Source organism: Benincasa hispida, chromosome 7 (assembly GCF_009727055.1).
Source record: "Benincasa hispida cultivar B227 chromosome 7, ASM972705v1, whole genome shotgun sequence".
NCBI classification, from domain to species: Eukaryota; Viridiplantae; Streptophyta; class Magnoliopsida; order Cucurbitales; family Cucurbitaceae; genus Benincasa; species Benincasa hispida.
Genome location: NC_052355.1, coordinates 40,152,341 through 40,178,587, shown reverse-complemented (window position 1 = coordinate 40,178,587; position 26,247 = coordinate 40,152,341). Strand labels below are relative to the sequence as shown.

Below are 26,247 nucleotides of genomic sequence, written 5' to 3'. Positions count from 1 at the left end.
TCTTCGTCTCTAACATATACTTTTTGGTCACCGGGAAATTTTACTCCCAAAACTTTTCCGGCTACCGGCTTCCACTCGGCGATTAACGCTGGGATTTGAGAACCCAAGCGCGTGTCCCAGAGATTCACCGACGTCTTACCGGGAACATTCGCCGACGTCGATAACAGTAACTTTGACGTCAACGACGGTGCTATCTGCGATTTCCCGGCTAGAATGGACCCGATTGTTTGCTCTTTAATTACATCGTAGAGGCGGATTTCATTCGTGTCGGAGTGACAGTGATCGAATTCGAATCTGAGATTGTCCCATAACTTCACAACGCTCTTACCTCCGCTGAAATCAGCCCACGAAAAATGATCGTCTTCTCTGTCTTGGTTGTGGAAGCTCCGTCGATGCCGAAGTCTCAGAGTCCGTTTCGTTTCGTGATCGTTCAAGTAATAATCGGACCCTCTAACATGAAAATCTCGGTCAGTCGAGTCCCAACTAAGGGAAGATGAGGCGGCGGGCTCATCGGCATCGTCTTCTTCAAATTCCGACCAAACTGACGAAACAGAGCTGGCAGAATCGTCGACAGAGTACTCACCATCGGAGTCAGAATCATAAACAATCTCCTGCAGTATACGTTTCTGGCGTCGGAAAATCACAAACAAAAGTTTAATCCGGTTGATTACGCCGCTGAATGTAGCAACAATAGCGATAATGACAGCGCTCCACTTCCAGAGATCTAGAGATCGAAAAAGGGTTTGAAATCCAGATGGGGATGCCAAAATCTGGGGTAAGAGAGTGGGATTCGGTAAGGAACTCATCCCGGAGTCCAACCCACTAAACCTGTTAATGACAGGAATCTCCATATATCAACCTCAGTGCTGGGTAGAATGGAAGAAAACGCAACCACAGATTTAAAGAAGAGAAACAAAAGATCAAGAGATGGAAACAAAAATCAAGAATCGGAATTGGGATGGGAATATTCGGATGGAAAGATTACAAGGAAGAAAAGAAGGATTTGTGTGTTAGGGTTTGGTGGAAAAAAATTTGCGATGGCGAGAGAGGAGGAGGAAAGGGAAGGGGGAGAGGAGATTTTAAGGGCGAAAAAAAAGAAGAAAGAAAAGATAAAATCAAATAAGGGAGTGACGTGGAAGAGAAGGATTGGCTTGGTGGGAGTATGAGAGAGATCCACGTCAGAAAAAAGAGCAAGAAGTTTTGGAGGGAGCAGGCGCAGGGAAGTAAGAAGGGCTGACGTGGAATTGGATCGAACGGAATCAAATTAATAATATTCGGTCATCTGGGGAAAATGTCCGGTCATAAATTTTTGTGGCTATTTTCACAATATTGCCACTGTAGATGTTGAAACGTGGGGACGAATTGGTGATCCATTGGTTCATCTAAAGCCTGGTGGGACCCACCTTGTGAAAAATCGTATAATTAGTATGTTGACATGACACTGGTGGTCACTGCTGGCCGGTGCTGGAAGCAACACCATGAATTTCTTAATTTATATGAATATAATATCATAATCATGATATTAAATTTCATTAATAGATCTATATTTCCCCCATTTTTATAATAAAAATAAAATATCGCCAACCTAAATATAATATAAATAATATATATGATCATTTATTTAAAGGTTACAAAATATTTACTAATTTAACTTTTTCATATTCTTTTATAATTTTTTTTAAATGTTTATTCACGTCGACATTTTATCAATATAGCGATATTTTAAATCTTAATTATAATAATAGTAATTTGATAGGAAAGGATTTAAATTCTAACTTAAATGTAATTATAAACTCTAAAATTTGTCATACTTAGTGAGATTTTTTCATATACAATCTATGCATCAATGGTTATATCATGCAATTTTCACTATTAAAAAAATGTTTGCTTGAAAAAACATTGAAAATTATTGTCACATGTGTTTAAGTAGTTGAAAAACATGGATCACTATGGACTGAATGAGATTTTTTTTTTTTTTTTTAAAAAAAAAGACAACTTTGTTCATTTGTTTTTTCTATTTGTGATATTTGAGAATTTTATCAATGATAAACTACATTATTTATTGTAAAAAAAATTGTATGCATTAATTAAGCCCTATTTTACACCATATATTATTGTTGTTGTTGAATTTTGTAAAAGAATTGATAAAATTTGAAACACTTATCTAAATCTAGGTTGAGATTGATTAAATTGATAATTTAAGAGATAAATCAATACATCATGCTAGGTGTAGGTCTCATCCCACAGTGGGAATTTATTTGTTTAGGCTTTTTAGATAAAGAAAGTAGATTGTCAATTATTGTCCTTGACAATTACTTTTTTAAATACGACAAATGAGGTTATATNTAATGTTTTTTAAATACTAATAAAATTTCATAATTTTAAAGAATATATTTTAAAAGGGGTTTTCAATAAGAGGAAAACATGCATATTTGATCTCTAGATTTTGGATTTGATTTTTATTTAGTCTCTAGATTTCAAAAATTTATACATTTAGTGATTAAATTTTGAATTTGGTTTCAACTTAGTTCCTAAGTTTCAAAATGTTACAAGTTTACCTTTGAAATTTGAGTTTTACTTCAATTTAATTAGTCCCTATGTTTCAAGATTTACACTTTTAATATCGATTTTTTTACTAAATACTCACTTTTCATCTTTAGAGTTAATTTATGTTAATAAATTAAAAATCGTTAAAAGAGTTATAATTAATTAAGTTTCACTATTTTTATCACTATTAAATTTAAAATTTCACTTTATAACTATTTTTAATTAATTAATAGAGATTGCAATCAATGATTAAAAGTGAGTATTTAATGAAAAATTAAGATTAAAAATGTAAAATCTTGAAATCCATGGTCTAAATTGAAACAAAACTCAAAATTCATGATAAAATTGTAACATTTTGGAACTTAAATTTTAATAAAACTCAAAACTTAAGGACTAAATGTGTAATATTTAAAAATGTAAAGACCAAAAAAAAAAATGAGTCATAATTGAAACTAGAAGTAATAACTCTTGAGATGTTAGTTAAAATTTGAAAAATACCTTTTTCAAAGTTTTTTCGTTTACTTATAGGAAAGACCTATTTTTGGAATGCCTCGTTGAAGAATAAGACATCGAATTTGTGTTAAAGAGTTGGAGATGAATCACTCTTAAATTGAGTTGGAAGTCACAAAAAGCATTAAAACGACTAAAAGGGAGACATAAGCTTTCCTAAAATTAATATATTCATAAATGCCAAAGAAAAAAAGTTGTGTCAAAGCAAAAGTGAGCAAGGATTGATTTCTTACCTTAAAAAGAGTTATTAGAATTTGGTCGTCTTTGTTACACTTAAAACTGCAACAAAAGTTCCTTGACGTGAGAGTTGGACTAATGAGTTCCGTAAGTGGTTGGTGAAGCTTTTACCATTTCAAATTGAGTTCTTTGGATGTTCTTATATTCTTTTTATCATTCTATTTTTTTAACTTCATTTTCGTAAATATATTTTTAACTTTAGTTTATTTTGGTCTCTCCATTTTCAAAATATTCGTTACAGTCCTTACACTCTCAACTTTGATTCATTTTAGTCCTTGAACTTTTTTTAAAAAATGATCATCTTGATCCCTTAAAAATGAAGTAAAAATGAAAATGAAAGGACCAAAATGGTCAGTTTTTAAAAATATGATAACCAAAATGAACATTTTAAAAGTATAAAGATCAAAATAAACTCAAATAAAAAATACAGAGACTAAAAAAGTATTTAAACATTGTTTAAAAAAGTACTTTTTTTGTCCTAAAGATTTGTACAAGATTTCCATTTGATCAATAGTTTCAAAATGCTATATTTTTATTATTTTTTTTCTAGTTTTGAGTTTGATTTCAATTTTTCTCCATTACAAAATATTACAATTTTATCTTTGAGATTAGAGCTTTATTTAATTTGGACACTAGATTTCAAAATTTACACTTCAAAACTCAAATTTTCACTAAATACTTTCTTTAATTTTTCATATTGATGTCTATTAATTAATTTAAAATAGTTAGGAAGTGAAAATTTAAAATTAATGAAAAATGATAAAACTTTATTTATTTTAATTCTTTTAATTTTTAAATTAATAAATAGACGTCACTATCAAAGATGAAAAATAAATAATTAATTAATTAAAAATCAAAATAAGAAATGTAAATAGATGAAATTGAAATAAAATTTAACTATAAAAAGAAAATTATAATATTTTGAATCTAAATTGAAATTAAATTTAAAATTTAAGAACTAAAAAAATAATCTTTCAAAGCTCTAAAACTAAATGAAAATTAAATCCAACAAAAAAAAAAAAGTTATTTTTTCCATTTTTTTTATCTTGTCTCATGTTTAGAGAGTTTTAAAAAGGAACGAAATAATTAATAAAGAAAAAGGATAATATATATTGTTGTATGGGATTTTTCAATAGCTTCCAAATTTCCAATGGTGGCAATAAAAAAATAGTTTTATATTATATAGTTTTAATTTAATTATTTAAAATTAAATATAATAGGTGTCAAAGTACGTATCAAATATTCTTCGAGACATGCCTTCCACAAAAACATTTAAATATAATATGTGCTGATTTTTTTTCCTCTAATGAACAAAAAATTCCTAATCTTATATAGGAAGCAATGTAATTTTAAATATTTATCATATATGGTAGGACATCGAATACATAATATAAATCACAAAGATTCCAGGACGTCTTCCAAATTTGTCTTTTCCATCAAATATAACATACGTTCACGTATTGGGCTTGAATAAACTATTATATTACTACAATACTACCAAAAAGGAGAAAAAAAGGGGGGGGAAATTGAACACTAAAATTATTACTTTTTGTCTAATTAAATTTTAAATTATTACCAATTATAAAAAAATAAAAATAAATAAACAATTGCTATTTGCTTGGATGAGACCAACAAATCATTTTCTAAATGCTTTTCAACAACGTTGATCACAAAAAACTAATTCAACTTTGATTTAGCTTTTCTTCCAAAACATTTTGCAGCCGTACAAAGTATTTGTATCAATACAGCACCCTTTAATTGAGCCACCTCCATATTTGCCATATTCGTCAAAGTAATTGTAGTTGCAGTTATTGTACATTTTTTCTTTCTTCAAGTGAATGTTTGATCTCTCATTATTTCTATAATTTATTGTACCAAAAAAAAATAATAATAATAACCCATCTTATTCTTAAAAATAAAAGGACCTTTTATTTTGTTCTTAGAGACAAATAAAAAAAGAATGCTAACAAGTATGAACTTTTGAAATACTTATTATAATCCTTAAAATTTCAAATAAAATAGCAATTTTGAATCATATTCAACCACTTAACATGCACCCAAAGATGTTACACATCTCATTCAATTCATATGGCCAAACATGGTTGGTATGTTGATGATCAATGGTGGCAAGTTGATAACAATTTGGTGCAATGTGACCAAACTTGTTGTAGAGTTGACATTGAGGTTTGGAGGAAGGAGGTTTTGATTTTTGGTTAAAAATGGGACGACCAAGAACACTAGTCGGTAGAGAAAGAGGAGGTTCAAAAAAGATAGGGGAGGTCATAGTTGAGGAAGGATGACTTGAAAAAAGGCGCGAGACATTGCGCTTTCGAAAGGAAAAGCGATTGAGATTAGCTCGAGCAATATTCAACTGATCAACTGTATTTTGTTTTTCCAGCGAGCCCTATAAGGCAATAATAGACTCCCCACATCTTCAATGGAATGATTATCAGAATGATTTTGTATAGACATAACAAACATATTATATGAAGGACTGTGAAATCTAATATGGAAGCATGGGTCATGTCCCAATTTTAAATTCACAGAAAATTAAAATTACAGAAAACTAAATTATGCATATCATGAGAATTTTACAGCATGCTTCAAAATAAATAGAAGGGAAGGATTAGGGTTTAGATTTATACTTACCCTTGAAGAACAAAATAATCTTCACGAAAATCCTCATCGATCCGGCCACGAACAGTTTCAACTTCTCCTTAAGATCATGTTCAAAATTAACAACAAATCCAATCCAATTTGGATACCACCAAGAGCTAATCATCTGCATTCTCCTTAGGGGTTGAGAATTACAGGAGTTGTGGGCTCTCTTGATTTTGGAAGAGGGAGAGATATTTTGGAAGAAGAGGAAGTTTTCTGTGAGAGAGTTTCTGTGTATTTTCTAGGAGATCTTTTAGGGAAGAAGACAAAACCTCCAAAAAAAAACTTCTCACTCCCATGTCTTTTACTGAGAGTATTAAGGGGAGGGAAGTTGTATCTCCATCCCTTTAATTAAAATAAAATAAAACTTTATTTAATAAATAAAATATATATAATAACTAACTTATTATATATATAACTATATGTTATATCAAATGTAACACATAACCTGTAATTTACATTATATCAAATATAATATAATCTATAGTTCTAAAATTCTCAATGATTTATGGTATTTAATATAAATCAATTTATACTAAATTTAATTATATGAACAATCCATATAATTAGTATTTGAATCATATTTAAATATTTATTTCATCTCATAATAAACTTTATGTAATGTATCAAATACATTATATTAATTATATCATATATAATTAATTCCCTCAATTAATTTGAGTCATTCACATTAATCCAAAATTAATTCTCAGTAATCCCAGTTGAGCTACAGAGGGGACCTTATGGACCTGTAGATTGAAGCTCTAATGGTACTTGAATAATTAATTATACTCTTTTAATTAAACTACTCAACAACCATTAACTGTCAATCACTCCATTAAAGACCAAAAGTTTCACTCTTCGCACTATAGATATATTTCTGTATCCATTGGATATAACTAGTCAACAGTGCGATGACCCTTTACAAATTGCTCGTAAGTACAATTGGACCAAAATTACCATTTTGCTCTTATAGTTACATCTAACTCATTAAGTATCATCGATCCCTCTAATAAACAATAAGTCATAGTCCAACTATGATCAAACCTCTCTCGGGCCAAGAGAGTGTATGACGCCACATTGTTCAAGCCCCGAAATCAGCACTTAAGGAGCAATTTATCTACTTACCTTGACATTAGGGAATGAATAAATTCCATCTTGTGTAGCTGTGTTTCCAGCTCCCCAATCAGACGAACCCTCAAAATGATAGGTATATTGAGTCGCCGATCTGGCCACTCCCACCCACGCAAATCAAGGATTGCCTTCATAGGTCGGAGTTCACAACTCACTCAGGATTTAGGTCCTGTCACCTATGGTCATCCTAGTGAAATGTAAGTCTCTATTATTAACAACGTTATATAATAAGACTATTCATTTTGTGGTCCAATCTTATACAAACCTTTTTGTATAGAACACTCCTACTCACATGTCTCTACATGAATGATCAGGAACAGATCATTTGTAGAACTTTACAATAATTATAACATCAACAAAACAAGTTCTATTCATAGTATTACCAGGATAAGATACCTAACCTTATCCATCTACTACAGACCATTTAGGTTATCACTTAAACACGATCCACATGTATGTCTCTACATGCATATTTATGTTGGGGTTGATGCCCTAAATCTCGTAGGGTTCTGTAGTTTGTAATTATATTGTACAAATATTTTTTTTATTTAATAAAATATGAGATGTTTTGTTTGACATTTAGTAACATTAAACCCATAAACCAATAAACCAACATCCAAGGTTATCTTCTGTAGCTTAAACATGTATGTAGAGATATACAGGTGGATCATGTTTAAGTAATAATCTGAATGGTCTGTAGTAGATGGATAAGGTTTGGATCATGTTTAAGTGATAACCTAAATGGTCTATTGGTTATATATATATATATATTAATTAATTAATTAAAAGTAAAATTTATTTATTTATTTTATGTTTTTTTAAAATTAAGGGAGGGAAATAACTTCCTTCCCCTATTCTCTTTCAACCAATGTACATGAGTGGGTGGTTGGGAGGTTTTCATCTTCTTCGTTTTGACAGAAGAGAGAAAACATAGAATATCTTATGAGAAGACTTTCCCAATCTCTCTTCTCCTCTCTCAATTCTCCTTTTCCTTTTCAAAAAATCACATAGCCCACAAACTCTTGTTATTCTCACCCCAGAGAATGCAGAAGACTCTAATTGGTGGTGCCTAACTTAGGGTTTCGAGTTCATGGACATTTGAAAATCTTTTTTACCATGATTGTTCCAGATCGAAGAGGATTCATTTGAAGAAGGGTTCTTCAAAGGTAAGGGTATTCTTATCTCTTTTCCCTCTCTCTCTCTCTCTTTTTTTTTTTTTTTTTCATAAATACATGCTGTAAATGTTGATTAATGCATATTTCTTTTGTGTGTTTCTGTAAAATTTATGGTTCTGTAAAAAGATTTGGGACTAATCCTCGTTTCCACTCACGAACCTTAACTGGTTCCTTCAGTTTAAGCTATAGTAGATAATCTTGGATTTAGTTTATTAATTTTGTGAGTTAATGCTACTAAATTTCCAATAAAATACCTCATATTTTATTAAATAAATAAACTATTTGTACATTACAATTACAAGTTAAAGGACCCACGTAGACCCATAGAGTATACATCATTTGTCCTAAAGATAATGGGGTATATATCATAAACGTTACACTAATACAAAAGTACACAAAAAAATAAACTAGGTCATAAAACGCGCCTAGTACAAAATATCCCATTTTGCCCTAGACTAGATGTGGCATGTCCCGTAGACCCATACTCTACAGATACCTCCTTGTAGTTGGATACTTCGCATGACACCCATGCAGGTAAGCCAAAACGAAAGTAGGTAACTAGAATCAATGCATAATAACAACTCCTCTGTTTGGCGCAACTAAATTTAGCTAAGATAAGAGTTGAGTTGAATATGACATGCAACCGAAGTTGGATGTCTGCATGAGTAAATTCTACATGAGTTAACATGAGAGGTTAATGTTTTATTCATCATTCGTTGAAGAGGAAGAACCCTCATCAAGATTCATTGAAGAAGCTGAAGAAGAGCTTCAACGCTCTGATACCATAAAGAGGGAGAAGGAGGAGGAGGAGTCCAATATAAAGGCTACAGTAAGTACACATAAGAAGAAGAAGAAGAAGTCCAATATAAAGGCTACAGTAAGTACATGTGTAACAATCTAATAGGCAGAGAAAAAATAGAAAAACAATCGGTAATAGAAAGGAGGAAAAACCCCATAAACAAGCCCACAATATACTATTCTTTCAATATTTATATGTTAGTATGTAATAAACTTAAAGATTCCAAGATCAAATTAATATGTAAGCCTAAAAATTAGTATTCATTATAGTCACAACCTCTATTGATTTATTTTGGGCATTAGAAAGAAACTATTATTAATAATATATCCAACTCGTTAACTTTTATTTTTCATTTTTCTTTTGATTTAGCGTTGGTTTATCGTGCATGATTATTTAATAAGAAAGTAGTCTACAACATTATTTTCTCTTCAATCAATATTAATTTTTGAAAAAGTACATATCTTAGTATATAACACATGTTAACCCAATTTTTTTTTCCCTAAAAAAATTGAGTCTTAATATGGAAGGGGTAAAAATTTGCATCCCTTTTTGAATTCAACCCATTTTACTCGTGCGTTTAAATTGAGCATCTTTTTTTAATGTGGGATGAAATGAAACACATGGATTGGGATTTGAATTGAATTTGTAAATTTTTTTTTTGGAAGGCGTGTGTTAAATATGGTGGTTTGAATAATTCGTCAACTTTTATGAAAGTCAACCGCGTTGCCCCAAAATCTAATTTTGAAATTTTCAATCTCCATTTTCATATACTTTTAAAATCATGTCATTTTTATTTATTGCTTAATTCTTCTATGGGATTATTCATTTTTGCCCAAACTCATCTCCATATATTCCTTATAAATAATTTAACATTTTTTCCCTTTTTACTAAATTTGTAACTTGTTTTTTTAGAAGTTAAATATTATTTTGGTCCTTAAAATTTTAATTTTGGTTGGTTATGATTCATGTAATCTCAAAAAGTTCAATTTTGGTTCATGTTGGTTCTTATATTTTTTAAATGTTCACTTTGGTAAATGTAACTATAAAAAGTGACCATTCTGGTCTCTACATTTTTATTTTCAAGGGTCTAATTAAAATAGTCATTTTTTAGAAGTATATGAACTAAAATGTACAAAAAAAAATTGAAAGTAAAAGGACTAAAATGAATAAAAATTGGAAGTAAAATGACTAAAATGAACATTTTGAAAATGTAGAAACTAAAATGAACCAAAATTCATAATATAAGGACCAAAATGAACATTTTGAAAATATAATGATCAAAATGAATCAAGGTTAAAAGTGTAGAGACCAAACTAGTAATTAAATATTTATTTTATTATTCTATTTATTGTTTAAACTAAAATACCATAGACAAGAAAGAGTTGGTGAGACATTTATTATTCTATTAATAATTGAAATTGTAGGTAGCCGAAAATTTGCTGCGCTAATGTATGTAATAATTATTTGAGGACAATGTATCCTAAAAAAAAAAAAATAAATAAAATTTGAGGACAATGAAAAGCTAATAAGTTAAGGTATAAAAATAAATTAAAATTTAAAAGCACAACAATACCAAACAAACACACATACATAATTAGTTTGAAATAAGCTAAGCATGCAAATATATAAATTTACTTGGATATTAATTTTCCTTTTTAACAAAGAAGTAAAGGTGAAGAATAAGTTGAAGAATCGGTATATACACCAAGACATCTCAACTAGATTGAGATCTCCATAATACCCTATATCTAAAATATTCATTCAAACCTTCAAAAAGAAGATATTAATTAGACATCGGTATTAAAATCATATAATAATATTTTCCTCAAAATTGAAACAAAAGACCTAATTTTATTAAATTCGAACATATGTCATGCTTTATCTCATATTATCTTACCAAATTAGGATAAGTTGTAACGATAATGGACATCAAATGTGTAATGAAATTTATAGTCAAATTATCTATCGTTTATCTTTATGTATCATTAACTAGCTAATCTAAAATTTTAAACTATAATCTACCTTAAGTTTCATTGAGTCCTTTGTATATCATTTGCTATATGTAAAAAAATGTGTAGTTTTTGCTTCCCTACATATAGATGCCTATTAAGAAAATTGAGCTAAAGTTTTACAAAAAACACTAAATCAAATTAAACATTTTGTAAAAAATTAATAGATTTTTAAGTTGAGTATACGCTATGGTACATTGTAAGTAAAGTAGGATAATTTGGGATAGGATATTTATAAAGAAGACAAAAAATTCGTAATTTAAAAGGTTATAAATAAATTATACTCGTAATTTAAATTTAAACGTCAACAACATTATCATAGAATATTGAGTTTTAAAATTTTAATAATTTATGTATCTACTGAAATAAATCAATCAGATTTTCTCTATTTTTCTTTTTTATGTACAACATACTCCCTAATTTTATAATCTCCAATTCTAAAACATATTAAAAAAGAAGGGTTGAAGCTTTGAGAGAGACGTATCCATATAAAATTAATCGATTAATTAATTCATAAAAGAAATAATTTTGGTAGGGGTTTGATGAACATCAATATTCCCAAAAATAATTAGAGCATAAAAAGTGAAAATCTCGTTGTATTGGGCCCCATCCCTAATCATATACACATTTTAAATTTATTTATCTATTTATTTGTTGTTATTATTATGTTCATATTAATTATAATCATATTATTGGTTGGCTTTTGGCAACCACACAATAGTCACATCAGTTTTGGAAAGCTCCCAATTTCTCATTTAAATTTATTAAAATTAAGTTTATAAAGAAGCCACGTTATTCTTCTACCAAACGCTGTCTTATTGCTTCAGATCGTTTATTTTTCTTTACAGATAAGTCAAATACTCTTTATCAATATGAATCCTTTTTTTTTTTTTTTTTTTTTTTTTTTTTTTTTTTTTTTTTTTTTTTTTTTTTGAAAAAAAATGAACAAATGAGAATAATACAGTATGAGTCATGTCATACCAACTTTACCTTGTAAGCTTAGATTAAGATAAGCAACAAAGTTTGTTGTTTAAAAGAAATCTCAAAGTTGGCGTATAGTGAAAAACTTTATCTACTATCTTTACTTATATTATTCGAATTTTATGTTTTCAATATTAAATTCTGGAACCCATCGAAGATTATGACATTTAATTCAACTTATTACTATACATTCATGTACATATTACAAAATAAAATTAGAAGTTCGTGTATCACATGATTTACTGGTGAAACGTACTTATTTTATTTAATTTGTTATTATTATTTTAATTCAATATATAAAGTTGAAGATCTAAACATTTGATCTCTTGGTTGAGGATACGTAACTCAACTAGTTAAACTATGTTCAAGTTGGTACCTAATTGACTTAATTTTTCATAGAGTTGTTCAAATAATCCGACAACTCGAACAACCTGAACTACCCAATCCAAAATATAATGATTGAGTTGAGTTAGTTTTGTTTTTGGGTTGGGTTGGGTTGGGTTAAATTTTTTCTATTTTTATTGGGTTGGTTGAGTTGTGGGTTGCTAAAAAAAATTTAGGTTGACCTAACCCAACCTGAATTATATATATATAAATAAAATATACTATATATATTTCTCTTTGTTTAAATTTTAATTACTTTGTATTGATTAATTTATGAATCTTAAATATTTTTCTTTTAAAATTGTTATGATATTTGTCTTTATTTGAAGTTTGCAATAAATATCTTAGATACTTGGTATTTAGCATTTTAATTTTATGAGATTTTAGTTGTTAGTCATGTGTTGTATATAAATTTACATATTTTTAATTAAAAAGAAAAAAAGTTATAATCCGATAACCCAACCAAACCAACCCGAATTTTAAGGGTTGGGTTGGATTTGGGTTAACAACATTCGGTTGGTCCAAAAAATACCTTTAACCCAATCCAATCTATGTACACCTCTAATTTTTCATGCCAACTTGAGTAATGAAGTTATAAAATATTGATGTTGAAAATATTTTTATGAAAATGTTGATAAAAATGTCAATAAATTGTTGATGTTGTGAGACATTTTTAAAATATTATAAACATAAAAAGCTCTTTAACATATTTAAGACATATTTGAGGTTACTTTCTATGTGATTCAAAATTTATTTTTAAGTGAAAAAAAATATTTTTAAACACACAGAATACCATTCAATAAAGTCTTTAAACTAGCAAATTACCATTTTACCATTTTGAAACAAGTTTATTTCTTATTACAATTATTGGGTCTATAATATTAGTGATATTTAATTCGTTTTTATTGTTTTTATAATACTTCATCGAGTTTTATATTATAAGGGGTGTATATAGGTTGTGTTGGGAGAATTTTTTGGACCAACCCGAATCGGTCGAGATGGCTATCCTAATGACCCGAATAGGGTCTTCAGACTCCAATCCAACCTAACCCAACTCTTAAAATTTAGGTTGGATTGGATTGGGTTGTCGGGTTAGTTATTTTTTACTTTTTTTAATTACATTTTTTTATTAACTTAAAATACTTAAATTTGTATATATCATATATTAAATTTCATAAAACTCAAATGTTAAATATCAAAATTCAAGATATCTATTACAAACTTCAAACAAACGTCATAAAATTTAGGTTAGGCTAGTGCAACGGTGTCTTATGGTAACTTTGGGGCTTGTTTTGTAAATCCCTCTTCTTTCTTTGAAGCAATTGAATGAGATTCTTTTGTTATGCCTAGATGGTTTTCGTCTACTATCTATGAGGAGGCTTGTAGCTTGGACTCTGAACCTTTCTTTCAAACAAATATTATAGGATTAGGAGAACTATCGATTAGTCGAGATGTATGTAAATCATAGCTGAATACTCATGGACTAATTATAAGGATATAAAGACGAAAAAAAATGGTATTTTAACAGAAGAGAGAGAGAGAGGGCATAAAACGGAAAGTATCCAACTTTTGCATGTAGGTTTAGAAAGTTCATCATTTTAAGATTATTCTGTAAAACCTTTCCCACAAAGTTCATTTATGGAATATATTTATACGTATGTTATAGTTTATAAGAATTACAGATTTAATCTTGTTTTAAATGTTCTTTTTTTTTTTAAAAAAAAAAAATAAAACTTTCCCTACTTTGATCAAAGCCTAATTAATGGATCGATATCGATAATCAGTGTGTTACATGAACTACAGTCTACCGACAGCGATTGGACAATGGTCTATGGAACCAAAGAATGCACTAAATAAGATTCTCATTGAAACATATTCAATCAACAATTTTTTCAAAAAAAAATAAAAAAATAAAAAAAATAAGAGAGAAAATCAATTAACCAAATCCAGAAATGGTTTATCAATTCATGTGAAAACAGCACAAACTCCCTTTTCCTTCCAGCCACTGACACAGTAGTAACGGCTCCATTTTTTTAAAAACTTTACCTTAATTTCTTGCGCAAATGAATGAACCCTTTTGGAATCCAGCTTCCGCCTGACTGAGAAATTAGCATAGTGGGAAACTTTCTATACTGGGTGCAACTGCATCCCTCCCTATACACTTCATACTTCTCCCAGACTCCTTCCATTGCTCCTTATATTTCAAAGCAAATACAAACTCTGAAATCAACCAGAAGGAAAATTACAAAAGAAAAAAAAAATGGAGTCTTGTAGGGTTCTGGTGATGGCCATTGTGTCGTTGGTGTTCATCTTTCCTGTTAGCTTTGGTTGGGGTATTGACGGCCATTTTACTGTCTGCAGAATCGCTCAGGTTCTTTTCTTCACTTTCTTCCACAAACCCTTTTCTCAAATTTACCCTTTTTGATGAAAAGTTTGATCTTTGTTTTGTTTCAACAGTCACGGTTGAGCCAAGCAGCAGAAGATGCAGTGCAGGAACTGTTGCCACACTACGCAAATGGCGATTTAGCGAGCGTTTGCATTTGGGCAGACAGAATCAAGTTTCGTTACCATTGGTCCTCTGCTCTTCATTTCATTGATACTCCAGATTCCCTTTGCACGTACCAGTATGACAGTTGAGTTACATCCTCTGTCTCCATCCCTCTCTGTAAACTGTTCTAATTTCTCTGAGTCTTCTAAAATTTTGTAATTTTGAATATCTTAAGGGGACTGCAAAGACGAAGGTGGAGAGAAAGGCCGGTGTGTTGCAGGGGCCATTAACAACTATACTTCCCAGCTTCTAAGCTACAAAACTCAACCTTCTCACTCTGAATGTAATTTCCAAAAAAATGAGAATCTTATGAACTTTGCTTTCAATGACGAACATATGAAAGCGCTATTATGCTCTAAACTTTTTCATCATCAGATAATCTGACTGAAGCACTACTTTTTCTTTCACACTTCATGGGAGACATCCATCAGGTATGAAATGAAGCTTATGTAATTGTGGTGTGCAATTATCTACTGAAATAAACTTAACGTAAGATGCAGCCTCTGCATGTGGGCTTCACTGGAGACAGGGGAGGAAACACAATTGACGTTCACTGGTACACCAGGAAGCAAAATCTTCACCATGTAAATATAATAACCCAACTTCATCTCTGTACCCTGGCGATTTCCAATTTTGCATCAATGAAAATACATTATTTCTCGTGATTCTTACAGGTATGGGATAGCAACATAATTGAGACATCAGAAAAAAAGTTCTACGACTTCAGTGTGGATGGCCTGATTGATGCAATCCAAACGAATATTACGGTCACATAATTGATAATTCTAAGTCCAAATCAACTCGAGAAACAAAGCTTGATTTTTATTGTTCTTTAGCAATTCTAATGCATTTTTGTTCCCCTTTGGCTGTTTCTGATCAACAGAAGGAATGGGCAGATCAAGTTGAAGAATGGGAAAACTGTGGTTCTAATGAGGTACCATGCACAGAAATGTATGTGGCACAAGAAACAGTCTGTTAATCCTTCAATTTTAGAACACAAAGTTTCTATACTTTACTACCAGTTTTCAATGAAATATGCAGATATGCATCAGAAAGTATCCAAGCAGCCTGTGACTGGGCATACAAAGGCGTTTATGAAGGTTCTACACTAGCAGGTAGATTGCTTATAAAACTTGGTTCAGTTGTTCTTTGTGAAGAAGAGATTTTAACTTAAAAAATTGTGTGCAGAGAAATATTTCTCCTCCCGTGTGCCAGAAGTGAACTTGCGGTTGGCGCAAGGTGGAGTCAGATTAGCAGCTGCTTTAAATCGCATCTTTGGTTGACAGACATTCCTCTAGGTTATACTCCGAGGAAATCTGCAAGAAATAGTTAAGTTTCAAGTTAGTGCTGAAAAGTTGACCTTAATATGCCTATGTAGTATGTAATCTTGTTAAACAATCAGCGCCATGAGGTGAATAAAGTTCTTCCTGGAATATCATTCTCCTTGACTAACTTATTTCTTTTTAATTTCTTTATCTAGTCCATGCCACTTTTTAGCTTAGCACCTTTCTTGTCAACTACAGTTCTGTCAATTCGTACCCAAAAAAAAAAAAAAAAAAAAAAAAAAAAACCAACAACAACAATATCGATAACAAAAGTGGAGCTGTACTACAAACACTTTTCCCTTTTCTAGATTAAAAATTCAACAAAAATATGTTTAGTTATGCTTATTACTACCTTTGGAAAATTGATTTTCTTTTCCAGGGTTTTTTTTTTTCGGTTAGTTTATTTTGCAAATGACCTGTTTTTGAGAACCACCAAAGTAGTTCTTTTCAAACTGAGTTTTGTAAATGATGACATGTGGTGTATTTATAAAATTAGGTAAAATGAACTAGTCTTGAAAAAAAGAGTAGAAAGCCATTATTTAGAAAAGACTCTAAAGTAGCTTCTAAGTCATTCAAACAGAATTGAAAAGCTCAAAATGGCAAGATTGTGTCTCATTGCTTTTGTGCTCTTCATTCACGGACCACTGCCAATTGAAAAGTTCATAGATTAGTAAGCTGAATATGCAATCTGACTACATGATAACAAGCTGAACACACAGAATCTGTTTGTTCGTAGTCAACTTAATTGAATTAGTAAGCTGAATATGCAATCTGATTACATGATAACAAGCTGAACACACAGAATCTGTTTGTTCGTAGTCAACTTAGTCGCACAAGTAGATGGACACAACCTCATTATCTTATCAAGATTAAATAATTAAGGCACAACTCTAATTTAGTTTAATGAGCAAAACAGCAAACCTCACATTTCTACGGTTTCTTCACAACCAGGACAGGGCACTTGGCATTTTGAACGCAATAGTTGCAAGAGCTCTGTATTAGATATATGTTAATTTTGTCAGCATCTAAGACATAAACCCATTATGGTCAAAAGGGGCAAAATCAATAAAAAGAAGAAAACAAAAAAGATAAAGAAGTACTTTTTAAAAATCTAGCAAATTAAAGGTCAGTAAGAAACTGAGTTGCTGGAGATATTTCTATCAGAAATGAAAAGCTGCCAAATGGATGTCTATCCATATAAGTTGATAGATACTCTGCAACTAAAAATAAGTGAGAACACGAGCTTGTAAACTCTTAAATTTCATCATTTAAATATAATAGATACCAAGCATGGTTTATAAGTATTTAACCTATTCATGTATTTTGACACCTAATGAGAATTGTTCTAAACCAAACTACATCCAAACAAGTTTAAGATACTGAAGTCAAAGGCTGTGCAAAAGAAGATTTTGAAAAATAAAGACTTTCCTCCTGAGTTAACCTCTTAATTCTCCCAAGGCCACGATCACCCAAAACAAGCAAATTTATATTGAGCTTTTCAACCGTATCACATATTGTTGTTCCAGGATCCCCAACTTCTGTGATGGATATAGCAGCCACCTGGAGAAGTAACAGCAACAACTTTATGTTCCTAATTTTGTTCAGCATATAACTTATGTCATCAAGAAATAAACATTAAACAAAGTACTTCAATATAAGCATTCGTGTATTTGCCCATCCAAATAGTTCAAATTTGGAGGTAAGAGGGTTGTTCTTGAATTAAACTAAAATTTTATTATAAGAGCTTGACATGAGAAGAATCCTATCATACCCCTCTTTCAGCACATATATCCTTTGCTTTTTCAAGTAGACCGCATCTAACTTTCTTATCATTCTCTTGAAGGGTATAAACCAACTCCGTACCTATTGTGCACAAAACAAAAATGGGATTATTTCAATTCATGACTCAAATGCCTCACCGTTAACTTAAACATGTATGAATGAAAGTGAAAAATTAGCAATACTTAACTGGATGCAACATGGAAATATGAGCGTGCGAGGCCGGGGGTGTAACTGGAGGGCGGAGGTAGAGCTGTGAAGAGGAAAAGGGGGGAGTCGGCTATGGATTCTTTGAGATTTTCGAGCACCCAGATTAAGGCATAGTAGCTACTATCAGTCTCATCTATGGCCACCATCACTCTCTTCTCCACTGCAGGGTTTGATGCTCCTTCAGCCATTTCGTGAAGGGGGAAAAGCACGAGGAATAGTAAAAGCCCATAAAGTGAATTACGCCATTGAAGCTGTCGGTGTAAATCAGCTTCACTTTAGGGCCTTGGAGTGTTGATGGAGAAAATTGATGGTGGGTTAACTAGGGTTTTGCCACCAGCAAGGATTGAAAATCAGGATTAATTCCGTTTAATTTCTGCATTGAACAAACTCTCTCACTATTTCTATCACATGATCACATGTTGTTGGATTATTTCATAAATTAACCTATGAAGTTGGGCCAAATAAGATTTTATAATCTTTTTTTGGGCACAGATTTTATAATCCTTTTCAAACTTCTTTATTTATATATGTATATATATTACCTCTCAACTCTTATTTTAATTTTCAATCCCCTCTCTCTGTCTTCTTTTCATTCTCTAATTCTCTCTTTATTGTCTTCGGCAAAGACAACAATCTCTTCCCTTAGTTTTGCCTTTGACAAGGACAACGACAACAACCAACAAAGTTGTTTCTTAGAGCAACGAAAATGGAGTTTTTTAAGATATCGAACAAACTAAGGATAGATTGACACTAGTTGAAAAGTATTCCATCCATGGTAATGTGGAAAGTGGCTCTAGTTGATTATTTCGTTGTTGTTTACCTGCTTTCCATAATCGTAATGAGATTTGGGATTCGCTTTGAAATTTGTAATCAAATCATGTAATGTGATTGAGAAATAGAATGTGCTCAATCTTTGAAAATTACGTGGGATCCACTATCTTTATCGTTACCGTTATTGTTATCGTTACAGATATTGTTACTATAATAATATGAAAATTATGAATTTTGCCACATTTATTGTAACTTTTACCATTACCGTTATTATTATTATTACCATAACTGTTAGGGTCAAATAGTAACAGTAACAATAAAATGTGACATATTTATAATTCTAGATAAACATGATAAAAAACAATCTAATTGTGCTTATAATTCAGGCCTATTAAGATTCATCCATCAATGAAATTTCATTCCAATTATACTAATTTTCATTATAGTTTGGTACATGTGGCCTGAGTGTACTGGGCAAGGGCAAGAACGAAAGCATGAGAAAGAAAAGGGAAGAAAAAATCTAAAGGTGATGATGATAAAAGGCTTTGTTTTGAAAAAGTCACCTACTTCGAAATTGATAATACAAACTTTACGTTACATCAACTATCGTCTATTAATTCTAATTAATATTACTATAAATACTAATAACAAGATTTATATCTTTTTTTGAATTATGAAAACAACTTAATCACTAATTTTCAAGTTTTAAGGTGTTGATATCTCAAATGGAAATGTTGAAGAAAGCAAGGTGAGCTACGAAAGAAGCCTACATACCACCACTATTCCAAGCTCGTAGCCTACATACCACCACTATTCCAAGCTACTTAGGGGCTATCTGGAAGCCGGTAATGAAATGAGTTTAGATTGTAATATAATCTAAAAATCCATATTTGAATTGAGCATTTTGGACCTGATTTGTATAATTAAACTCATTCCATTCTGACTATTTTTAACCCAATCCTCTTTTCCACCGTTTTCATATTTTACGATCTCATTTTCGTTCGTCCTCGATTTCTCATGCATTCCAATACTTCTTTGATTTTCAATAATCTCGATTACATTCCAACCTTCCAAATATTATTCTAAAGTATACTCCAACTAAACTTTTCCCTACTTTTTTTTTTCTAATGGTGGCACGATTTGTAAGGTGAATGTGTGATATGCATCCCAATAAAAGACAACAAAAAATTATTCTATTTTTCTAAGGAGTTTGAAACTCAAGCACCAATATGAAAAGCTTCCTTTTTTCTCCAACGAAGAAGATGGATACGAATATGAAATTTTTAGTCGCATACAAAGGTACTAACTTATAGAATAGATCATGTCTAACAAGTTCGTTTCATGGAGCAATATACTTTATACTACTGCAAAACATAATGCAAATCAGAGTGATGTTGTTTATGTATGTATCACACTGTTTGAGTAGTTATGGTATGAGTATATGAGAGAAAGCAAGAATTCGTTAAAATGCATTTTAGCATATGAATCAGATATTTTCTCCATTGTATTCTCTCAGCCAAAAGCAAAACATCTCCTTTGGCCTTCTCCAGAAGATAATAAATCACCTCAAAGTCGATCACCTCGACTCGTGATCCCGAACAAATTGATCCAATTTGGATAGAAATTCTTGTGGGATACGCACCGGACGATAACTTTTATTAAGCCAAACTGCAGTACCCGTTGCCTCCAAGATTGGCTAGGGAAAGAAAAACAAACAAAAAATGGGATTATAAAGTTACCTGGCACCCAGATAAGCTAAATAAACCGAGAGGCATATTATTAGTTCCATTACCAACCTCCATATTTGGAAGCTTGAAAATTAAGTGCTCAATGTAGATGCGAGCTCTTGAGATTCTGGGGAACCTGACCTTAAGAACAAATCTGTCTCCACTCTAAAGTAAGCAAATTAATTATATAGATTTGTAGGTTGATTAAAGCAAAATTTACAGAGACGAAATGGTTTATGGTAAATTTATCCATACTCGAAGTGGTGAAAGGAAGTTCAAAGACAAGTTTGATAGCGCTAAGGAATCCCCTCTCTCAATAATTGCATCACGACTCATCCCAATCCTTTCTAGCAGTTCGTGGCGACCTGTTTAATAGGATTATCAGTTTAATTCATTAATCAAATCCAACAATTCTAAAAACATAAAGTTTAGTTTAGAGTTTAGACCATGGTAGCAATAATCTGCATAAACAGCATTGTTGACAACACCGAACTGATCCAGCTCATAATCACGAACTTTTAGTTCAAATTCTTGGAAACAATCCATCTTGTAACTCTGACTGCCAATCAATATTGTAGATTTTTAGTATATATCATAATTAGTGGTCATGAAGAAAAACAGAGTACCTATTGGAAAATGTTTGAGAAACAGAGGTTTGGGTTTTGGTGCAGAAAAGTGGCGAAGAAGAAGGGAATTTGGGTTTGGTAGGTGAGAATTGAATCATTGGATTCATGGAAGCTGCTTGAAACTGCAACATATCTTCTAATTTCTCACTTAATTCTCTCCTTCATGCATCAGAATTTCGGAAATGTTAATGTAAGTATTAATAAAATGGTGATCACTCTGTTTCTTCATCTATAAAAACTCTTCAATAACAAATTAGTGTCATTATTATTGTTATTAATATCATTATTGTTTACTTTCAATTAAATTGCATTTATATGCTTGACCAAAGAAATTTAGGTGTTGAAATAATAATGACAATAATTATTTTAGAGGCAAGTATGTATATTAGACTTTTCTAAAATTATGTTAAAATATGTAAATATATATCTCAAAGAAAATATCTAGAAATATCCTAAGGTTTTTTTAGGCTCCAATAAGTTCTAGAGAATTTTTTTAGATAAGGAGAATCTCATAATTATCTAGAATTAGTTAGATCTAAGAAAAGTAGTGTAAAAAAGTGAGTATCTTAAGAGTAAAAAAGTGATCTCTCAAAAGGGTCCATATTTGGTTTTTCTTAAATAAAAATTTATTTCCTCCAAGATTGTCTCTCTTCTTTTTGTGTCAATTTCTTCAACAAGTGATATCAGAGCCAAGCTAGCATAGCTTATTGTGGTGGAGCTTCTGAAGATTGAGTACAGTCTGAGACTGTGAAGCTTGTTGTCTGGGACACAACTACTCATGGAGTGCATTAATCACTGCAAGATGATGGGAGACCTTCAAGTTGTTGGAAGAATCAAGAAGCTCAACACTCAGAACTACAAAACATAGTCCACATGCATGAAGCTATATCTCCAATGCCAAGACTTGTGGGATGTTGTGGGAGGCACTGAAGTCAGTCCACCAAAGGATGTTGCTGCTTTGAAGAAATCGAATATCAACGCAAGTAAGGCCATGTTTGCAATCAAAACCAAAGTTGATGTACAAATGTTGGAGCACATCAATACATTGGAGACACCAAAGGTAGCATGGGACACATTTGCCTCAATTTTCTCGAAGAAAAATGATGCGAGATTACAGTTTCTTGAGAACGAACTTCTGTCAGTTACTCAAAGAGAAATGACTATCAACCAATACTTCACCAAGGTAAAAACTCTATGCCGTGAAATGTTTGAATTAGATCCTACTTCCCTTATTTTAGAATCAAGGATGACAAGAATCATTATTCATGGACTTAAATAAGAGTATAAAAGCTTTATTGCTGCCATTCAATGTTCGGCAGTCCAACCTTCTCTAATTGACCTAGAAAATATGCTTGCCAGTCAAGATGCATTGGCTAAGCAAATGTCAGAGGTCACAATAAAAAGTAATAACGAAGAATCGCTCTTTAGTGGCCAAAGAAAAGGTTAATTAAAATATCGAAAAGAAAGTAGAATCAAAAGAAGAAGAAACAACAAAAGGCTCTCAAGTAGGAGGAGCTGGTAAAACTAATCAAAATCATGAGCATAGAAAAAAGGGTGAATGTTATAACTTTGGAAAGATAGGTCACTATGCTAGAGATTGTCATCAAAAGAAAAAGGCAGTAGAATGAAACGTAGTCACTTCTCAGGCTGAGAGCATGGGATGCATAATCATGCTTTGCAACAGTGGATCCCAACCCCCAGTCTACATCTAATGTAGTGGAAAATGGAGTATTGGCTTTGAAGAGGTAAATTATGAAAATGATTGGATTGTCGATTCAGGTTGCTTTAATCACATGACAGGAGATAAGAGGAAGCTGCAAAACACATTTGAGTATAAAGGAAGTCAAGTTGTTGTAACTACAAACAATTCAAAGTTGCATATAACCCATGTTGGAAAAACTATGATAATGCCTCACTCCAATTCCAATCAAGTGAAACTAGAGAATGTATTTTATATGCTTAGAATAAAGAAGAATTTGGTTTCAGTATCTCAGCTGACATCAATAAACAACTTCGTTGTGTTTGGACCTTATTGTCTCAAGGTGTATCAAGATCTCAATGTCAGTGGTACACTATTGATAGAGAGACAAGGAATGGGCTCCATCTATATCATGTTAGCAGGGGGCACTTACGTGGATAAGCAAAAGCACCCAAGGACAGAGTCCATTAATTCGGTTAATGAACAATGTTATACATAAAAAAAATGTTACATTTCATGAAACATTGTCATGGCAGACACCCGAATCAGAAAATACACCTAAGGATGAGAAAACTTTCAAAGAAGGATCAAAAGAAGAGACAAACCAAGCGCAACAAGCTCCAATAAATGGAGAAGAAAAAAATGACGAAGACGAAAAAGAGCAACTAAAGATGCTAAGTCCTTGGCATGGTGGTCCACATGATTGAGCAACTAAAGACAAACCGGAGGCTCTCATCCTTCTTCTTCTGGAACAGTACTGGGGCTCCGTAAGGGGCCTTCGCCGGTCTGATAAATCCTGTATCTAACAACTCGTCTAACTGTTTCCGGAGCTCAACCAATTCTGGCGAGGCCATCCGATATGCATTCCTGGCAGGCGGGTTTGCCCCTGGTAATAACTCAGTCTCATGGTCAATCCCCCTTCGTGGGGGTAAGAACTTGGGCAAGCTTTTCGGCATGACATCCCGATACTCTTCCAAGACAAATAGAACGTCTTGGGGGATCTCCTCTTCAGTGGACTCAACTGATTCTATCGGGATGGCCATGAACGTGGGTTCGTCCTTCAATTGGAGGGCTGAGATCATTCTCACCCCATTTGGCTGCTTGATACTGGCTTGGACTACGGTGGGTGTAGATCCGGTAATGACTAAGCATTTGGCGAGGGGCATTGGTATGACTTTATGTTCAAGTAGGAATTCCATCCCCAGTACCACGTCGAAATCATCCATCTTGACAATTACGAAGTCAACAAAGCCCTTCCAGTCTCCTAACTTCACCCGAGTTCTCTTCGCTATCCCCGTAATCGGTAGGGCTGCGGAATTCACAGCTTTCATCTTCCCTGCATCTCTTTCCCAAATCAAGTTCAGGCGGCGAGCTTCCGTTTCAGCCATGAAGTTATGGGTAGCCCCAGAGTCAACCATAGTGTTTTTGGCCGATCTTTGGTTGACCCAAGCGTCCACATACATGAATGAAGGTATATCTACTGACTTATTTGATCAGCTTCAAACTACAGTTAGGCATATAAACTATGCTACCTACCTATCTTGAGAATATAGTATATTAACATGGGATTAATCCCAAGCCCGCTTATGAGCCACCGATAGTTTCAATAATTGAACATTGTAAATGAAGGTATATCTTTGTTGAGAGTTGCCCAAGGCAAGGCCCAAAGCCCACGAGCAGGCCCAAACCTACAAAATACCTAAAGGAGAAGGCATATGGGATCCCATGTCCTAAAAGGAAAATGTTAGTTCCTTGAGGTTTGGGTCGACTACTTGAGTTGATAAATATATAACAATTGAAAAATAACCAAGTCGGGTCCGAACCGGAATCTTGCAACCTTGAGCCTAAGAAACGTCCCTGACACAACTGCCGTCACAGTAACCGTAGACCCATTTTAGATGACATGCTTATAAATAGCCCCATTCGACCTCCCTATGGGGGAGAGTAAGTAATCTCCAAAGGAGAGACCTGACCTTAGTCTTTTGTGCTTAAATGAATTAGCCATTCATTATCGACATTAGAGTAAGGAGGGCCATAGGTCAAGGTCACAAGGGACCCACAACGAAGCCCAATGCAGACGAGGTCCAAGTACCAATATGTTGGCACACATCATTCTCCCACTTATTATAAATATTTTCTTCATTCACCTGGATCTTGACTCATGCAAACACCATCTGGAGGGGAATGCTCCCAGGGTGCTTGGAGATTGAGCATGATTTCACGGTGTGAACTTTAACGGAGAATGAGTGAAAAAACGACACATCGTATACACAGAGGCAGATTTAGTATGGGCCTTATATATGTGTGTGTGTATATATATATGTATATGTATGTATGTATGTATATGTATGTATATGTATGTATATGTATGTATGTATGTATATGTATGTACATATGTATATATAATAACTGGCATAGTATCAAAACCATTAGCTAGTCCGGTAAATCTACCTTCTAGCCCTCTCTAAACCCAAGTTCAAGTCATCTAAGTGTTTTTAATAGGCTTAATATAACATTTATATTGGATAGTTTAACAATATGTTTTAGTTTATTAAACACTTTAATAAACTAATTACATAATCGCATGTGTAGTCACCTATTTTTATTTCGCTTTATTTAAATTAATTTATTTTTAGATTGATTTTTATCTTCTAATTTCAACGGTTATCCACCTTTTTATGCTAAATTTGACCTATTTTTAACTTTTATTTTAGTTTGGTTAAAGTAATCAATTTAGTTAGGTAAAAAAACAAATGTGAAAAAATTTTGAATTTGGTTTAGTTGCCTAAGAGTCGTTCTTCCTTTTTGAGCTTAGGCTAGTTTGGAAAAATCTCAAATTGGAAATAAAATTTAATAAAAAGAAAATAGGCAATTATGGAAATGGTTTTGGGCTTCATAACTCATTTTTCTCTCCAAATAATCCCTAGAGAGTCTTCATCCACAACAACCCCAAAATCTTCATTTTCTCTTTAAAAAAGAAACCTAGCAACTATACCCCTAATCTTCTCTTCAAGAAAAACTCTAATTTAATTGGAGATGCATTGGTAAGGCTTTGGTCCTAAAGATTCATACTTCAAACAATAAGAGAGATTAGTGTTTTGGATTTCAACCTTTTAATTTCTTCAAGC

At 32.1% G+C, this 26,247-nt stretch overlaps 4 protein-coding genes across 9 annotated transcripts in view; 1 reads left to right on the top strand and 3 right to left on the bottom strand.

The window, feature by feature from the left end:
- The window catches only part of LOC120081087, an 888-nt gene extending 37 nt beyond the window's left edge, over positions 1 to 851 (bottom strand). The window contains exon 1 of the mRNA XM_039035766.1: positions 1 to 851. This exon is cut by the window's left edge and continues 37 nt beyond it. Coding sequence (XP_038891694.1) covers positions 1 to 851 — 851 coding nt within the window.
- A 13,406-nt stretch (positions 852 to 14,257) lies between these two features.
- Positions 14,258 to 16,552, top strand: LOC120081771 (endonuclease 2). Its single transcript, XM_039036931.1, has 9 exons — positions 14,258 to 14,805; positions 14,892 to 15,066; positions 15,158 to 15,265; positions 15,358 to 15,413; positions 15,483 to 15,566; positions 15,657 to 15,749; positions 15,866 to 15,933; positions 16,024 to 16,097; positions 16,171 to 16,552. Exons 1-9 carry the CDS (start codon positions 14,695 to 14,697, stop codon positions 16,263 to 16,265), a joined length of 864 nt encoding a protein of 287 aa, XP_038892859.1. The 5' UTR covers positions 14,258 to 14,694; the 3' UTR covers positions 16,266 to 16,552.
- Positions 15,904 to 18,783, bottom strand: LOC120081769 (universal stress protein A-like protein). 6 transcript variants are annotated; one of them, XM_039036929.1, is made up of 5 exons: positions 18,277 to 18,783; positions 18,079 to 18,170; positions 17,749 to 17,867; positions 17,229 to 17,300; positions 15,904 to 16,298 (listed from the first exon to the last, which is right to left on the bottom strand). In XM_039036929.1, exons 1-4 carry the CDS (start codon positions 18,482 to 18,484, stop codon positions 17,249 to 17,251), a joined length of 471 nt encoding a protein of 156 aa, XP_038892857.1. In that variant the 5' UTR covers positions 18,485 to 18,783; the 3' UTR covers positions 15,904 to 16,298; positions 17,229 to 17,248. The 6 variants fall into 6 exon arrangements, with proteins under 6 accessions (XP_038892857.1, XP_038892856.1, XP_038892854.1 ...); XM_039036928.1 differs by having other exon boundaries at positions 17,234 to 17,300; positions 18,277 to 18,781; XM_039036926.1 differs by having other exon boundaries at positions 17,736 to 17,867; positions 18,277 to 18,777.
- A 1,576-nt stretch (positions 18,784 to 20,359) lies between these two features.
- On the bottom strand, positions 20,360 to 21,609 carry LOC120082003 (acyl-acyl carrier protein thioesterase ATL3, chloroplastic-like). The gene is made up of 5 exons (XM_039037210.1): positions 21,421 to 21,609; positions 21,241 to 21,353; positions 21,050 to 21,159; positions 20,864 to 20,959; positions 20,360 to 20,763 (listed from the first exon to the last, which is right to left on the bottom strand). Exons 1-5 carry the CDS (start codon positions 21,549 to 21,551, stop codon positions 20,644 to 20,646), a joined length of 570 nt encoding a protein of 189 aa, XP_038893138.1. The 5' UTR covers positions 21,552 to 21,609; the 3' UTR covers positions 20,360 to 20,643.
- Positions 21,610 to 26,247: the final 4,638 nt, after the last annotated feature.

Bases quoted from the DNA above. Each gene is read 5' to 3' on its own strand.
- LOC120081769 (XM_039036926.1), bottom strand. From the start codon at position 18,484: ATGGCTGAAGGAGCATCAAACCCTGCAGTGGAGAAGAGAGTGATGGTG. The intron at 17,868-18,078 runs GTATGATAGGAT...TTACTTCTCCAG, and splicing joins ATATATGTGCTGAAAGAGGG to GTGGCTGCTATATCCATCAC. The intron at 17,301-17,735 runs GAAAGTCTTTAT...TATCTAATACAG, and splicing joins TTAAGAGGTTAACTCAGGAG to AGCTCTTGCAACTATTGCGT.
- LOC120082003 (XM_039037210.1), bottom strand. From the start codon at position 21,551: ATGTTGCAGTTTCAAGCAGCTTCCATGAATCCAATGATTCAATTCTCA. The intron at 21,354-21,420 runs GTACTCTGTTTT...ATTGATTGGCAG, and splicing joins TCTCAAACATTTTCCAATAG to TCAGAGTTACAAGATGGATT. The intron at 20,960-21,049 runs GTATGGATAAAT...TGCTTACTTTAG, and splicing joins ACTTCCTTTCACCACTTCGA to AGTGGAGACAGATTTGTTCT.
- LOC120081771 (XM_039036931.1), top strand. From the start codon at position 14,695: ATGGAGTCTTGTAGGGTTCTGGTGATGGCCATTGTGTCGTTGGTGTTC. The intron at 15,414-15,482 runs GTATGAAATGAA...CGTAAGATGCAG, and splicing joins TCATGGGAGACATCCATCAG to CCTCTGCATGTGGGCTTCAC. The intron at 16,098-16,170 runs GTAGATTGCTTA...AATTGTGTGCAG, and splicing joins TGAAGGTTCTACACTAGCAG to AGAAATATTTCTCCTCCCGT.